This window comes from Aethalodelphis obliquidens, unplaced genomic scaffold (genome assembly GCF_003676395.1).
Source record: "Aethalodelphis obliquidens isolate GAN/ISIS:26980383/991018 unplaced genomic scaffold, ASM367639v1 scaffold28, whole genome shotgun sequence".
In the NCBI taxonomy this organism is placed as follows: domain Eukaryota; kingdom Metazoa; phylum Chordata; class Mammalia; order Artiodactyla; family Delphinidae; genus Aethalodelphis; species Aethalodelphis obliquidens.
The window spans coordinates 13,322,147-13,339,529 of NW_020837972.1; the positions used below are offsets into that span (position 1 = coordinate 13,322,147).

The following is a 17,383-nucleotide window of genomic DNA, read 5'->3' on the forward strand; positions in this document are numbered from 1 at the left end:
CATTAGGAGCTGATGAACCTAGAAGGGAAACTTCCTGCTACAATAACACAGCAAGGCAATGTGATGAACACTTTTATTTACAAATATAATTAAAAGCTCTGACAGTTATCATGCTCTTCCTTGGAACCTGAAAAATGTTTTGTTTTTTAAAGTGCATGCAAAAGAAGTAAAGCCTTTTTTTTTTCATCGTTTTTTATTGTAAGAAAATACACAGTTTGAAAGTGTGAATAATGCAATATTTATGACCAAGATATGGGACTTAGGGAGGGGCAGGGAAATAAAGAAAAAAGATCAAGATGATCTGATTGAGAGACAGTGTTGAACTCCAAATACTGAATTGGAAAAGGAGGGAGGTGGGGAGGACTGGGAGGAGGGAGTAAAAAAATTTGATCAGAGAAACAGTTAAAATACAATATGAAAATAAGTAATACCTCTCCTTAAATTCCTTCTATACACAAAATACACGATTTGCCAAAGCCCAATTTGTGCTACTGGGATTCTGTGAGCTCCTTAAGTGTATTCACATCCTCTGCAACAGCAGAAAATGATTATGATACAATCAGAATATGCTCAAGACAAGTTAAACTCTTGCCAGCAGGTTCTTAAAAATCACAAGATCTCTTCACCCCACCCACCCCCCATTCCCCAAAAAAGTATTAATATGTCACCACTGATATGTACATCACAATTAGTTTCTGTAAAATGTATCAAATTTTCAATCTTTAATAAAACTTTGTTTTTTTTTAATTCCTGATGAATAAATACCAAAAAAATAAAATAAAATAAAATAATGCAGCAGCTAGTTAAGGTGTAAGGCTGCGGATATTGTGTCTCTCTCCCCCTTGGCATTTATTATTATTATTATTATTTTTTGCTTTACTTTCACAGATTGGTGGTAATGAGTGATTGCCTTAAAGCAATATACATCCACTTTTTTGTTGTTGTTGGTTTATTGGTTTTGTTAAAACTGTCTCCAAAGTTTTCACTGAAACATTTTGAATCACATCGATACTGTGACGTGTACTATGAATAGAAGAGATGGCCAGGTTTCAGCCAGCACTGAAAATTGACACGGGAGGGGGGAGGAAGGGGGCCCCTGATGGAGTAAGAATAAACAGGCACTAGTCCGACACGATGTCAGTAAGAGTAAGAGAGAGAGAGAGAGTGAGAGCAACGCCCGTTAAAATGGGGAATGTGGTTTTGCAGGGTCTGAATTTTTTTGTTTTCTTTCTTTCTTTTTTTTTTTTTTTTTGTAAATGGCAAAAAAATTTAATCTCATCTATAGTCCTCCTTAGGAAAATCTAATGTAACCAAATTCCCAAATCCCATTCTGAGGCTCTCCATGTCAAAAGTTTCAATCTCTCGCTCTTGCCTTTCCAATAGGTACTTTATTCTCTCGCTGCGTTCCTTCTGAAGGGCAGCCAGCTCTTCTTCAATCTGAAATAAGCACAATGAACAGTTCTTAATGGAAAGGAGTTCCCAACAGGCATATATATACACATAACATGCACACAGATGACATACGCAGGAACTAAGAGTAAACTAGTCTGGGGCAGGCTGGGAGAGTCCTGTGATAAATGTTGTGTGTCTGTCTAATCCATCACATTTAAAACTTTCTCACAAGAATAAAAATGTTTGGGGCCACCTGGGGCCAGCACTGCCATTCTAGCAAGCCAAGCAGCTGGGCCGATCTAGGTCACTGTCCTGTCTCAGCAGGAGATGGCTCGGGAGAAGCTAAAAGACACTCAAGCACAATTAAGTTGTGCTGCTTTCCCAGAGAGAGCCCAAAGCCCCCTGGGTCATTAGCAATTTAGTTCTAGAGCAGGAAAATAGTCTCTCACGTTGATCTCTGGGAACTACCAGAAGAAAGCACGAATAACTGGTTAAGCAAATACATGCTTAACAGCTCTGAGATGCTTTATGATATCTTTTCTACTTCATATTCCTCAGCAATATCTAAAGCAATGAATATTTCAATTCTGATAACATTTATTATGTATGGCAATATCAGCCTCTCTTCATTTTAATTTTTTTTAAAGAGCCCTGCTGGTGATTTCTTTTGGTTTAGAAATAGCTGAGAATAAAAACCAAATCTGTATTTGGCCTCACGACATTTAGGGGCCACGCTATCAACTCACAGTACCTTTCATACGTCAAATCAACTACCCAGTAACCCGTGTCAGTCCTCAGAGTGAAGGTGGAAGGTTTCCGAGCAGAGTAATATAATAGAGAGAACTTAGGCTGTGGGATCAGATTTATGCAAGTAACTTAATTAAGCCTTTTGAGCCTCAGTGTCCTGTCTGTGGAATGGGGACTATGCCTACTTCTCAGGCAGGAGTATCAAAGCAGGTATGAGGGGAACAGCGCCTTTGTTAAATCGCCCGGTACACAGGCAGAGCCACGCCCGTCCTCTACCCAGCGGTACAGGACCCTTGACAACACGCTCATACCTTCTGCTCAAGATGTGCTCTGCGCAGAGACACCCTCTGCTCTAGCTTCTGGAGCTCACGTTCATGCTGTGCCTCTGTCTGCATCTTGATTTTGCTCTGGTAGGCATTGAGCAGCTCCATTTCTTGCTGGAGCTGTAGCCTCAAGGCCTGGCATTCTGCTTCTTGAGCCTCATCTAGCCGTAACTGCGGGTACAGAAGACATACGCTGTGATTCGCTCCTAGCTTACAGAACTTGGTGACTACTGGAAGATGCTCCCTTGTTTGGGCTGAAACAGGTCTCTCAGAAAAACAGATGCCCGGTGGGGGGTACTTTCAGAGTTAGGAATCAAAAATAGTACATTCTGCCCAATGGGCTACAAAGATCTAAAAACACTTGCTTTTCTTAAAACATTCTTTCTTAAGAAAACAAAAACATTCTTAAGGAAACCTGGTTTTCTTAAAACCACACTAGCAGGAGTCAGGAAGGCTCCACACTCCAGCAATTAAGCCTGTGGGCTTTGGAGGCAGACTCCTGAGCTGGAATTCCAGCCCCACCATTCACTTAGGTGTGTTACCTCGGCAAGTTAATTAACATCTCCAAGTCTCATTTTCTTCATCTCAAGAAAATAACAATAATAGTTCCTATTGTCTAAGACTGGTATGAGAATTAAATGAAAGAATTCATATAAAATCCCAGGCATAGTTCTTGATGTATACCAAAGGGTCAATAAATAGCCGGTGTTATCATTATTTTGACTAACCATTTCCATATTTACATATCTTTAACCCCCAAATCATTATACATTTAGATATCCTTAGCGCTAAAAAAAATGAGTCCAATCTCCATAACATTTGAGGAATACCACAGTACCATTATGCTCCTAGCAAGTAAAGTTGGTCCCTATAACATTGGCTTTACTTTATCCTTATGGCCAGCCATCTAAAACTCAAGTGGTTCAAAATTTCCTCCCCACAGAAGGTAGCCTTGATAATCTTATGGGGTGTATTCTGGTTTGAAGCAGTGAAATCCAGATAAAGTTTTTCCCTTGCTCCCTGTAGCACCTGTACTTTGTATTACACACCAGGATACTGATCCTGTGTGGGGAATGGACCAAGCCAGCCAACAGAAATGCCAGCCTTTCAATGAGCACAGTTGAAGATTTAGGGCCATTAGCAGGACTGTATTCAGGGATGAAGACCCTCCTGTCCCACCAGACTTGGTTTCGTCTAGATTTAGCAGGCCCTCAGTTCAGCTGGGAACTATGAGATTAGAACCCTTGAATTAGTCTGTCTACCCTGAGTATATCTGCATGTTTCCATTGAGACCACTTTGCCAAGATACCTATTCTCCACCTTAGGCTGCCTTCCCTCTTCTGTACAATTTGTGACAATAACATTTCTTAATATCTCGATAGTTATGACTTTTTGAAATGTTATTCGAATAGTTTTAGAAAGCTATTTGCATAGTGTCTTCTTTAGTGCTTTGGAGAAATATACTATGTCAAATGAACACAAAATAAATAATGGAATCATATTTCCAAGGTACTTTCTAATAATTAACCCTAACCAGCTTTCACTAAAATCCACTAGAGAGGATGCTGCTCTTCTCATTTCCCAATGAGAGGTGAAGGGAGAAGAGACACTAGACACAATGAACAGCCAGTCTGCAGCAGCAACAGCTTCACAGATAAATGCCAAAGGGATTACTGGCTCCCAAGGAGATTGCTATCGATTCCCTCTTGATATGGGAGGTTTCTTACCAATAAAGGGAATGAAAGTCTATTCTTTTCTACTTGGCTTGGTTAATTGTTATGAGCCCTGGCCAAGTGGGTGAGAGGCTCATTCTACAGGCAATTTAGACCACTGAAAACACCCCCATCTTCTCTTATTTCTGGCATTCTATTATTAATGTCAGTAACTGTGTTATTCTGTACCAGCTCTGACTCTAAAGAAGTGCCAGTCTAGAAATCAGGGGATATTCCAGTATTTGGTATTCATCACCCCCAAAAGTTGCACATACCAAATCCATTAAAAAGTTTTATAAAAGTATAGGTAAATATCATGTCTGTTCCCTCTATTGGACTAAACTCAAGAAAAGGATGTGACAGAAGCAGCATAATGTAGTAGTGGCCAGGCATATAGGCTTACAGGGTCTCCCCAAACAGGGTTCAAATCGTAGGTCCACCACCAGCTACGTACCACTAAGTGACCCTCTAAGTCAAGAGTTGGTACACCATGGGCCAAGAGTCAAATCTGGCTTGCTGCCTATTTTTGTAAATGAAGTTTTCCTGGATGGAACACAGACACGCTCATTCATTTATATATCATCTATGACTGCTTTTGTACTACAATAGCTGAGTTGAGTAGTTGTGACAGACTCTGTTGGTCCACAAAGCCTAAAATATTTCCCACCTGCCCCTTTACAGAAAAAGTTTGCCAACCCTTGCCCTAAGCAAGTGACTTGACTTCAATAAACCTCAGTTTCCTCACACGTAAATTAGGGTTAAAAAAGAACTACTTCAGGGCTTCCCTGGTGGCGCAGTGGTTGAGAGTCCGCCTGCCGATGCAGGGGACACGGGTTCATGCCCCGGTCCGGGAAGATCCCATGTGCCGCGGAGTGGCTGGGCCTGTGAGCCATGGCCGCTGAGCCTGTGCGTCCGGAGCCTGTGCGTCCGGAGCCTGTGCTCCGCAACGGGAGAGTCCACAACAGTGAGAGGCCCGCATACCGCGAAAAAAAAAAAAAAAAAAGTACTTCAAAGGTCAAAGGGGTTTCACAAAAATGAAATAACACTTATAAAATTCAACAGTGCCTGGCACGTGGTAAGCGGGCAGTAAAGGACTGCCGTAATTATCATCTGTACTTTTATCTCCTCCCTGCCTCAGAAGGAAGGGTTATTTCTTTCCTTTTATTCAAGAGCAATCATGAACCTATACTCCTGATCTTGTTCTCTCGCATCTTATATAACAAACATTCATTGAGCACCTGTTGTATGCCGGGCATTGTAGCAGATGCTGAGAATACAAACATGAACAAAACCAAAATCCCATCAACCTTTATGTCCCTACCAACTCTCTCCCCTTCTCCTTACCTTTAACCCCTGTCTGCACTCCTCATTCTGTTCCTACACCTCCCCTTCTATTGCTCACAGGAGGGTCACTGATGACCACCCTGGAGGGGTCCTTATCTTGCCTGCCCTCCCAGCGACATCTGATATTGTGGACTGCCCCTTCCTTCCAGAACTCTCTAGTTTTCTGAGACACCACACCCTTTCGGTTTTTCCCTCCCTCCCCTCCTTTCCAGCTACTCCCTACCTTATTGGGCCATTACACGTGGGTGTTCCTCAGGACTTTGTCATGGGCGCTCTTCTCCCTCTAACTGCCCTTCCTAAGGAATCTCATCTATTCCAAAGGCTTCAAATACCATCTTTATGCAAATGACTCCCACATCTACACCTCTATTTCAGACTTCTCTTCTGAGGTCCAGGCTAGCTTATCCACTCTACACGAGGTATCTGCATCTGGATATTTCCCAGCCTCAAGCTCAACATGATTAATATTAACTAATCATATTTCCCTTCCCACTTTCCCAATCTCCAATTCCTTTTTTACCATATAGATAAATGGCACCATCTACCATTTTGCTCAAACTAGAGACTGGGAGTCATCCTCACCATCTCATTCTCCCATTCAGTCTGTTACTAAATGCTCCTAGTTCCACCTCCTGCCTAGCTCTCAAACTGAGTCACTTTCTGCTTCATCCTGACTGTCCCCTCTCGAGTCTGGCCACCACTCCCTCACACCCAGGTAAAGGCAGCAACCTTATAAATGATCGCCTTACACCCACGCTTGTCATCTCCCAGGCCATTCTCCACGTGTCTCCAGAGTGATCATTCAAGAATGCAAATTTGATGTCAGTCTCCTCCTTAATACTCTTCAATGGCTTCTCACTGTCTTTAGGATAAAGATCAAAATTCTTAAGAAGGCTTACAAGCCCCTGTATGATCTTGTCCCCGTTTACCCCTCTCATCTTATTCTCATGTTAGTTTCCTCCTCATTCTCTATATTCCAAACACAATGGACCTGAGTTCTTTAAAAGTGCAATGGTCTTTCCCATCTTTACAAATGTAGTTCCTTTTGCCTAGAATGTGCTCCCTACACTGCAGCTTAAATAATCATTGTGTCTGAGAGGCCTTTCCTGACTCTCCAGACCAGCCTAGCTCTCTTGGTTTACACTCAGTGGGCACACTGCCCTTGCTCTGCTGTTACACATAGACTTCTCCAACGTCTGTTTCCTCCACTCTTCTATAGATTCCATGAAGACATGATCGATGACTGTCTTATTCACCACAGTATTCCTGGGTGCCTGGGGCACAGTAGAGGCACTCAATAAATACTTATTGGATAAATGAATGAATGAATGAAATACACTGGCTCTGATCCTCAGCTAAGGGCATGTTTAAGCCTTTCCCAATTAATCGAAGACCTCTTTTAACTGTCTCTTCCTCTAGCTATAGCTCTCTTTCTCCTTTTTTTCACTGACAAGAATCTGGGGAAAGCAGTCTCACTTACAGTTTCTGTCTCACTTTATAATCACGTTTTCAATCTACTTAGAATGTCTTCCATTTCCACCACTCCACGGTCTGTGACAATGGACAAAGCCACTGCTGGGCCCCAATGGTTTCTCTGCAACATGTGAAATCATCAACTAGAAAGTTTTGTTCTGGCTTCTGTGACATACTCTCTTTTGAGGCTCTGACCCCTGGCTATTCATCTTCTTTGGTCCACCTTCTACTCAGCCCTCAAATGTTGATGCCCACAACTCTGTCCTGAGTCCTCTTCCTCTTTAATACTATCTCCTATCCGTAGGAGATCTCAGATATTCCGAATAGCTACAACTGCCCCCATATAACAATGACTAACTTTTTGATGTTAATCCTGACACCTTGTTGAACTACAGATTTCCATCTCTGTACCTCTCTACCTAGATACCCACAGAGCTCAGATAATGAGTCAAGTATCTTCTAGACATCCATCCAAACTCACCCCTCCTTCCATTTTTCTATCTTGGTAAAATCATGACCTGTTCCACTGTTATCAAACCTACCTCTCAAATTGGTCCCTAAGTTCTATCTATTCTACTCCTAAATATTTATCAAATCCTTCTCTCCCTTCTCACCACTTCCATTAGCATGTTCTCTCTTAGTTCATGCCTTCATTTTTTTTTTTTTCCTGGACTATTATAATAGCTTCCTAACAGGTCTCCTTACCTATATTTGCCACATTACTGCCAGTATCTTTCTATAGCACACATCTGATCCTGTCACTTTCCTTCTTAAAACAGGCTTTAGCAGCTCTCTATTGCTGATAGAATAATGTCCACACTCCCAGCTTTGAGGCTCTGACCCCTGACTATCCACCAGCTGCCCGTTATACTCCTGCCATATCAACTACTCGTTGTTTCTCAAACGTGCCATCCTCTTTTAGGCCTTTGAGTCTTCATATATACTATATCGTCTGGCAGGAATAACTTTTCCATTTCTGCTTGTCTGATCAACTATTACCCTTTAAGATTCATCTCCTTGTGAAATCTTCACTGAATTAACAGGCAAGCTCCCATCCCTGGCTGCCAAGACCTTTATGACGTCTCCATTTTGGGCTCCCACAATCCTCCTCCTTGAACTTTGGGCTCATATCAAAGTTCTTTCAGTCCCCAAATGTACACTATCCATCTTTTGGAAAAGTGTGTAGGCCCTTTTCCATGGAACCTGTTTGCTTCAATAGATTCCTCATGCTTCTTGGCTCTTGCAGGGAAGCATTCCCTAGACCAGACTAGTTGTTCCTACTCATCCTCCCATAGCCTCTGTCACCTACCACTTCAAAGCACTTTTATGTTTTATTTTTATTGCTTAATTATCTGACCTCCTTACTTGACTGACAGAAGTGTGAGGAAAGGGACCACTGCCGTCTCTCTAGCTCATCACTCTATCTCTGAGCCCAGCAGAGGGCTGAGCACAGATGTTTAGTAAAGGTTTACCTAATGAATGTGTCTGTGTGTCTATTCATTTGCACCTGACATTAGTTGTGCGATCTTTGATGAATGAGAGTATGATATTACATGCAATATCTATCACATCTTGCCCTCAAAGTCCCTATGTGCCACAGGTCTGATTTAGCATGTATTCCTCAAGTTCCATCTTATAAGACACACTCCAGCAAGTATCCGCTCTGGCTTGGCTTTATTCAGCGTCGTCATTTCCTTCAGTTCTTTGGGCAGAAAAACACCAATATCCTAAATGTGCGCAAGAATCATCTTGGGACCAAAAGGCTGGATCTTGAATTTTCTTGATTCCCAAAGCTCTTGAAGCCGTGGCACCGAACCTAACCACTTACCGCTTGAGAGGCCATCATTTCATTTATACTCTGTTCATACTGCTCTGCCAAAATGGCAAGTTTTCTCGTCTGCTCATCTTTCAGTGTCTTTAAGATTGTTTTGTGCTCATTCTTTGGAGTAACTTCCAACTGGTGATTCTTGAGTGCTTTATACTGTTTGGTCTGTACTTTGCAAGTGTCCTGAAACTGTTTTTTAATTTGCATTTCCATGGCCTGTATAGAAAAAGTGACAAAAGGAAAATAAAGACACATTAGTAAATACAGAAAGCCTTCCATTCTCATGATACAATATAGGTGCTGAGACCAACTGTCTTTTGGTGCAGTGACCCACGTTACTAGTCAGTAATAATGAAAATAATACATGTGTCACAGACAGGTGTTAACTCTACCAATACTTTGGGTTTTGTTTGCTTGTTTGTTTATTTTAACATCTTTATTGGAGTATAATTGCTTTACAATGGTGTGTTACTTTCTGCTTTGTAACAAAGTGAATCAGTTATACATATACATGTATTCCCATATCTCTTCCCTCTTGCGTCTCCCTCCCTCCCACCCTCCCTAAAATACTTTGGTTTTATATCAAATGAACAGAAGTAGTTTTGAATTTACAAATAGATTTTTTTACAAGATCACAACTCTAAGAAGACTCTGGAATACTATGAAGCTTAGTTTGTTAAAAGATTGCTCATTATTTCAGTGGTTTCCTAGACAAAATCTTCAGTGTCTTCTATTGTTTGTTGCCCCTCCCCCTCCCCCTTTAACTGTTTTCCTCCACTTCCAAGTAAGAAAGGGGATGGCAATGTATGAGCCATCTCTCACTGCTCTGTGTTTCCTTGAAAAATCAATAAAGGGCAACATTGGATTATACTTTATATCATAACCCATTTCCACTACTTGCATGTAGCAATATCAAATATGCATTTTTTTTTTTTTTGCGTCACACAGGCCTCTCACTGTTTTAGCCTCTCCCGTTGCAGAGCACAGGCTCCGGACGCGCAGGCTCAGCGGCCATGGTTCACGGGTCCAGCTGCTCTGCGGCATGTGGGATCTTCCCGGACCGGGACACGAACCCGTGTCCCCTGCATCGGCAGGCGGACTCTCAACCACTGCGCCACCAGGGAAGCCCTCAAATATGCATTTTGGCAAGGATGAGGTGGGGTTTACTATTATAAGCCCAGAAGGCATTCCATCAGGTTGCCTGATAGTCACATGTACCTTTCATGAACACATGGAGGGTTTTTTTTTTTTTTTTTTTTTCCATGGAGGGGTTTTGATGACAAGGATCACTAATTAGACAGGTTAGAATCTGGCTAGAGAGGAAGAAGGCCAGTGCGGTTGAAGTTGGCCTTATATCTTTGTCAACATTGACAGTGACTCCCTTGACAAATAGCAATGGCTTAGTCCATATAGTTTGTTAACTAGCAGTCAGCTAAAATTCTCTGGAGGTAGTGCAGGCCAAAGGAGTTCCGTATCTCTAGTGCAGGGATAATAAATGTCTGGCATATCACTCCCAATTCCCATGCCCAGGACAGATGTCACTAATAAATCATACTTTCCCTTACTAAGTGTGGATGTGGCTTTAGAGTCTTTCTCAATACAATAGCACTCAAGGTAGCTACAACCAATTCTGACTGGCATGACTGATACAATTTATCTGCTACATTCCTGTCAGGTAACTTCCTCGTTTCCTGGGATTAGAACCATGGACTGCTATTAGTCCATGAGTTATAATTTTAGAGAGGGAAGGTCATGAAGGGGTCAGAGAAATTGCATAGATACAAAGAAGAAATGGAGAGATCATATTGCCCTGCAACATCTCTTTAGGAGTCTGTTATACCCAGACTCTGGAGATTCTGATTCAGTAGCTGTGGGGTCCTGAAATTTGTAATTTTACGAAGTTTCCCAGGTGACTCTTGACAGTCATCCAGGTGTAGGAACCATTGATCCAACCTGGCTGTGTCCTGGAGCATAAATCGGGAAATTTCCTCTCACCTTTAAGTTTTTTGGCTGTTGCCGAAGTTCCATGACATGCTTTCTGTGCAGTTCCCTTTCTCGCCTCTTATTGTACTCCAGCTGGTTTTCCAGTTCAGTCTGGTGCTGTAGCCGGATCAGATCCATGCGGAGTTTCTGTAATGTGTGCAGCTGCCTGTACTCGAGCTCTCGGGTGGACTCGTCGTGCCGGATCAGCATGGCATGCTCCATCTCCTTCTGTGTCCTCTTTTTATTTAGTTCCTGCATTCAGGAAGAAAAGATACACGGAGAGAGATGAATGGAGACAAACTGGAGGGAAGGCACCACTCGGTGAGGGAAGGCAAGGAATGGCACTATTAACTGTCTCTTAATTAAGCCCGTTAGTGTTTGGCAGCATGACTTAATGAGACTAGATGCACAATCCCTGGAGACAGACGTTCTGTATGTGGATCCATCACTTTCAAGTTGGGCAACTTCACATCCACCACAATTACTCTACCCGTAAAATGGGATTACTGTTATTCTACCTGACCCCTTCTTACCTCACAGGGCTGCTGTGAATCTTAATCAGGTGATGTGTTATGCATGGGTCTAAATAAGTGCTTCCTTAGTTAGGCCAGCGGTTCTCAATCCTGGCTGGTTGCCCATTAAAATCATGTGAGGAAGCTTTTAAAACGTAAGATGCCTAAGTCCTATAACCTGAAATTCTGATAACTGTCTGGAATGGGACCCTGATGTCAATAGTTTTAAGAGTTCTCTAGCTGGATCTAAATATGCAGTCAGAGTTGAGAATCGCTGGATTAAACTGATAATGTCTGCAGTGTTCCTAGTTTTCTGGGAAACACCCTGTTTTTGCATGTATCAGAAGTAGGCCAACTATCTATTTTTCAGAATCTCAGAGGTCAGGGCTCACTGGGAAAAAGCAAATGAGATCTCTCCCCTTTCATCTTTTCCATTACCGTCTGTTTGGTCATTTCTAGATCTAATCATTCTGTTCCTCCCAGTTTTACTCATGTCTTTCTCTCTCTTTTGTCGAAGGGGGAAAGAAGGGAAACCAGGAAAAAAAAAAAGAGGGAGAAAGTTGGGTGAAATTTTTTCATTCCCCAGTTCAAGAATATTTCCTAAATGGCACTATATCAAAGATCTGAACCATGCACGCTCTGGGTACATAAAAATATTTACTAAGCCATCACTCGGTGCTCAACTTGCTAACACTCTGTTTAACAGGGAACTGTAATAGACATTTATTGAAGTATATCCTCAGCTCACAGCAAACTGAATCAATCTATCTTCTCTCCTGGGAATTTGGATTCCGGGACAGTTAATCTCCATGTGGCTAGAATTGAGGGGCACATAAAAACAACATATGTGGTAGCCACCCGTTGCTATGAGGGCTGAGGATTAGAGAAAGCTGGGCTTCAGAGCAAGAAGAACGAAAAAGAAGTGCAGGGAATATACTGATGCCCAAGTTCCTGACTGGTTCTAAGCTCTCCTTGTAGGTCCAGCTGTATGACTGCTACTGGGTTTTATGAAACGTTCCTATAGCTCTGTAGCAAACCCCCTGGTTTTGGTTTAAGCCAGCTCAAATAAATTTTAGTAACACGCAAACAAAAGAAGCTTGATTAATACAGGGAAATAAGTTTTATGTGTAAAATTTTTTTTAAAAAGTGCAAGGTTGGAAGTGATATTAAAAGAGGTGAAGATTTTATGCTGTAAGATTTCCGAAAAGGGTGTTATTACTACTAGTTAAGAAGGGCAAGGAAAGTAGAAAGCCCTTGAGCTGAACTTTAAATCAGAACAATAGGGTGCCTCTCTTTTCCAATGGCATCTGCTATGGGAGAAAATGCAAGATCATTTTCATAGAGATATCAGTAACATTTGTGTACTGGCATGGTTGAGAATATCTTGCATATTTGAGCCTTCCGGCCATTTGAAGAGAAGTCCTTTAAACAGCACAGCATCTGTTACTGGAGCAAAGTTGTTAATCATTCATTTATTTATTCATTCAACAAACATTTGTTGAATACTTCCTATGTGTCAGGCACTGTTTTAAGCACTAAGAATGGGGCAGTGAACAAGTACATCCCCACCGAGGGCTTATTTTCTAGTGGGGAAATATCTGAAGTATAAATGCCATTTCATTTGTTATAAGGAGTAAAAGATAACCTCCAGAGGATCTCCCCCAATACTCTCTCGCGTTTTTCTTTTCCTTCCTTACCTGGTCCATCAAATGTCTTCTTTTAAAAATCACTAATCGGCCCCTAGGTGGCACCAAAGGATGGTGAGCTCTTCTCAGAGACTAAAACCAAGGAAAGCCCTTTCAAAGGCTGAAGATTCTGTTCCTAGATCACTCTATCATTTTCAATCTCTGAGGACCAGGAGTCCCAATATTGGGCATTTATACATTCCACACATTTTCCTAAATGGAGAATTTCACACTGAGTCTGAGCTGTCCAAAGCCCAGAAACTCACAAGGGGTTAAAAACATAAAGCAAACAACACTTTCAGAAGAAAATGAATGCTTCTCTTTGTGTTTAATGGAATGCTTAAGGATGTTGACCAAAGAATACCTGCATCAGAATTACCTGGAAGAAACCAGAGTTCATAACATGCCATCCAGGTAATTATGATATATACTAAAGTTTGAGAATCAATGGAAAAATAATTCAAGGTGTTGAGTCAGTTTCAGCTTTTCCGCTGACTCATTATGCATGGCATTGGGCAAGACTTTAAATCTACATTTTAGTTTCCTCAGGTGTAAAGTGAGGATAATATCAGTAGTACCCATTGTGAACTACCATTCTTGTGAAGATGAAAGAAAAGACCATAAGAAAATGCTTCGGGATATATAAATGTCATTATTATTTTTCTGTATTCAGAAGTGAATATCTGGCATATAATAACAAATCTAGATTTTATAAACTATTTAAAAAGTGACAGAAACATGATACTGAAATGGTTTTTCTATTACAACTGCAATAGAAATTACCTTTAATTAATTACCTTTAATTCATACATCTGAGTTGCTGAGATGTAAGTTGGTAAGCTGCCTATAATATTTTACACCATGGGATAAAAACATTATTCAGCTTATTAAGAGCCCATTGCTGTACCTACATAATAATGTGTAATGTGCTTTCAATTTTTAAAGTGATTTCATATATTTTGTTCAATTCTAGTTGCAACCCTATGCAGTGGTTAAGAATTGTTAGGATTTACCCCTTTTATATATGATAGTAAGGCATTTGGGAATTGAGAGGCCAACAAAAGATCATATAATTTCTATAAAGTAGAACTGAGGCTGAAACTCAGGTTTTTGGATTTTCAATGTTTTCCACTAAAAATGTTCAGATGAATGGCTTATGTTTTCCTGTTTTATGCTTTTTCAGTCTGGAATACTATATTCTGAAGAAAATTCTTCTGCTCTATCTGCACACCATGCAATGGTTGCTTCATCTGTACAAATGACACAATATACAGTAGAGCCACATCATATGCACTTCTAGCTTATATACATTCAATAAAATGAGTTGAGCAAAAACACAAAAACAAATTTCATGGTACAGGTGATTCTGCCCACCAGTGCATTCCATGTATATACGCCTTGGAGGGAGCGTGAGATGAGAGGCACGTGGCTCACGTTCCCCTGCCCACATCACATACAGTGAGCATCTCGCCAGGCTGGGTGTGAGCTTAGGGTTGAAACATACATACAACATACGGCCATGGTCATACACCATGGCCAAGAAACACATTTCCATACACATCATTTGAACCTACCTCCTGCATAAGATGTGGAACCAGGGTGTATTCCCTAATAAACCCTTCCCAACCACGATCCAAGCATTCTATTTAAGTTTCAATGGAAGCACTATTGACTTCTTTAAAAGCAAGTGATCTGACTCAAATAAAAATGTTTGTGTTCATGCCCACCGACACTGAGTAAGAACTAGAATTCAAAATTTAAGTGGAGATGTTGTTAGCGTATGACATTTAATACTTTCTTAGCTTCAGTTCTTAGTTGTGTAACTGGTTAGAAAATAGTGAGCATCTGTGTGTAGTGATGATAGAAGAGGCTCAACTCAGCCTACGGTGATCCTTTTAAATGTTTTCATTAACAAAAAGGACTGGTAATACTCAGTTTTGGCAAAGGTAGAGGAAAATAGGTAGTCTTTGCTGGTGGGAGTTATAAACCCTTAGAGGGCAATTTGGCAATATCTATTAAAAATTTAGGTATATACACTCTGACCCAGAAATTCTACTCCTGAGAATACTATATCCTACAAAGTACTTGCATACATGTAAAAAGATGTATACAAAGATTTTCTCTGTAGCATTGTTAGTAATATTGCATAACTTCAACAAAATATCCAACAAGAAGTACCTCATTAAATAAATTATTCTATAGCCATACCCCCCCCCCACCCAAATACTATTGATGGTTAAAAAGAAGGAGGCAGAGTTATATGTCCTAGATAGTAAATGAAAAAAATACAAAAAAAGAGAGTTATGAAACAGTATAGTGGACATTTTTGTAGGTTCAGTATCCATTTCCCCTTCTGTTGTTAACACGCTCCTCTTTTTGCTTGAGAAGCTACTCCACCCTATCTGGAATCAGAGACACTATTGAGTAAGGGAATAAGCACATTACCTAATCACGTTCTATCTCTCCTAGGAATTTGAGTCTTAAGCAGAAATGATACAAAGATGAAACACGGCTGGAGGAGGTACATCCAAATGGCAAGGTCTTGAGGAATGTCCATTAGCTCTTGCCCTCTAGGTCACGGAATTTGCTTTCCCCGCTTGATTCTTCATCTTTTCCAGCTATGGGTCTTCAGCCCATACCCTTCCAATAAATTCCTTTGCATGCTACGTCAGCAGAGTTTGTTTCTATTGCTTGCAAATCAAATAAACCCACTGGTACTAATGTAATCTTATTTTTGTAAAGTTAAAGTTATATATAATATATAAGCTGTACGTGTGTATACATGCATACCTGAAAAAATCTGGAAATATATCTGCCAAATTAATGGTGACTGTCTCAGGGTAGAAAGTGGGTGGGATGGGATTATCAAGCACTTTTCACTACTCAGTATTTTTCTATATTTGTCTTTTTTCAATGTTCTTTTATTACTTTTGTAAATAGAAGAAAAATACCTTTGAACATTTTCACTGAGGCAGCTCTGGAATAAGACTAAACAAAGAAAAAAATCTAGACTCTTAAATAAACCTTGGTATAGTTAGTTATTCTTCACTCCATTGGTTAGAACCTGATACTTACGAAGTTATGAATGTGGTTTCTATCATTTTTGGGAATAATTATCTTCTATAGCTTTTATTGGCACTAATTGCCCCCTTAGCTTCGGACTTCTTCCAAATACATGACACTAGAATAAAAATAATAATTGCCAGACGAAAAAGAATCCCAAATACCTTGTTTCCAACTTGCTATTGGACTTTTTGATTTGGACTTTTTAGCCTTCTAACAAACTCAACTTGTGTTGTACTGAATTAATCAGTTTCTTATCAATACCTCTCTCTAAGCTTCTCCGTTTCTGCCCAAATCTACATTTCCCTAAGTCTTAAACCCTAGAAATAACTTTAATTCTACCCTCATCTTTTCTCTCATATCCTATTGTATGCCAAGTCCTGTTTATTTTATACTTCAAATGTTTAAAACCCATCTCTCTTTTGCCAGCTACCACCATTATCTTTGTCTATACCCTATTCCTACCACCTGATCTCTTTGCTTCTAGTTTCTTCCCTCTAACTGATGTTTCTCAACCTGTTTTTCCCCTATTACTGTCCCCATCAGGAGCCTTTTTAGACTTCCCCCTTTCCAGATCATCCTCACCTCTGAAATGTTAACACCACAGATACACTGTATAGCTTTTCATGTACTATGGCCCTTCAGAGGGGCACAAGACATTGTAATACCTAAGACCCCCTCCCCCACAAGAACCCATTTTTAACGGACCCCCTGGGGGGGCAATATTGCCCCCATTGACAATGCACGCTCTAAAAATCAATCTGTGCATCACCACCAAACTGGGCTAATCTCTGTAAAGTAGAATTTTAGCCATATCACTCACTGCCTGGCTTGAAAATGTTTAGTTTCTTTCTCTTCCAATAAGATGAGATAACACAGATAGAGCCTGAGCCTGGCCCAAGATTACATGTGTTCAATAAATTTTAGTTCGCTCCACCCTTTTTTCCTCCCATTTGAATACTGCTCTCCAAAAAGCTTACACCAATTCACATTCCCATTAAATGTGCCTGAAGGGCTTGTTTCCCTCATGCAGGCTAACCCTTGATATTTATCCAACTTTGATGTTTCTACCAATGTGCTAGCTCATTTGAGGGCTTCTCGGATTACTCCAGGTCACAATGATTTCCTACTGAACTTTGCATCTGCAACCGATTCACATTCTGTATTCCTCATCTCAGTGAATAACATCATATTCGTCCAATTTCCCAAATTAGAAACTCTGAATTCATTTTTGACTCCTCCTTCTTCTGAAATTCTCACAGCATTTGGTTTGAATTACTGTCAGTTCTGCTTCAGAAATGTCACTCAGATCTAATCTCTATCC

At 40.6% G+C, this 17,383-nt stretch overlaps 1 protein-coding gene across 3 annotated transcripts in view; it reads right to left on the minus strand.

Moving 5' to 3' along the window:
- Positions 1–59: 59 nt before the first annotated feature.
- Positions 60–17,383, minus strand: part of TAOK3 (TAO kinase 3) — a 188,071-nt gene continuing 170,747 nt past the window's right edge. For all 3 annotated transcript variants that reach the window (XM_027124717.1, XM_027124718.1, XM_027124719.1), the window contains 4 exons: positions 10,812–11,051; positions 8,820–9,032; positions 2,451–2,633; positions 60–1,437 (listed from right to left, as the gene is read on the minus strand). In XM_027124717.1, the coding sequence (XP_026980518.1) occupies positions 1,276–1,437; positions 2,451–2,633; positions 8,820–9,032; positions 10,812–11,051 (798 nt within the window). In that variant the 3' untranslated portion in view covers positions 60–1,275. The remainder of the gene's footprint in view (positions 1,438–2,450; positions 2,634–8,819; positions 9,033–10,811; positions 11,052–17,383) is intronic.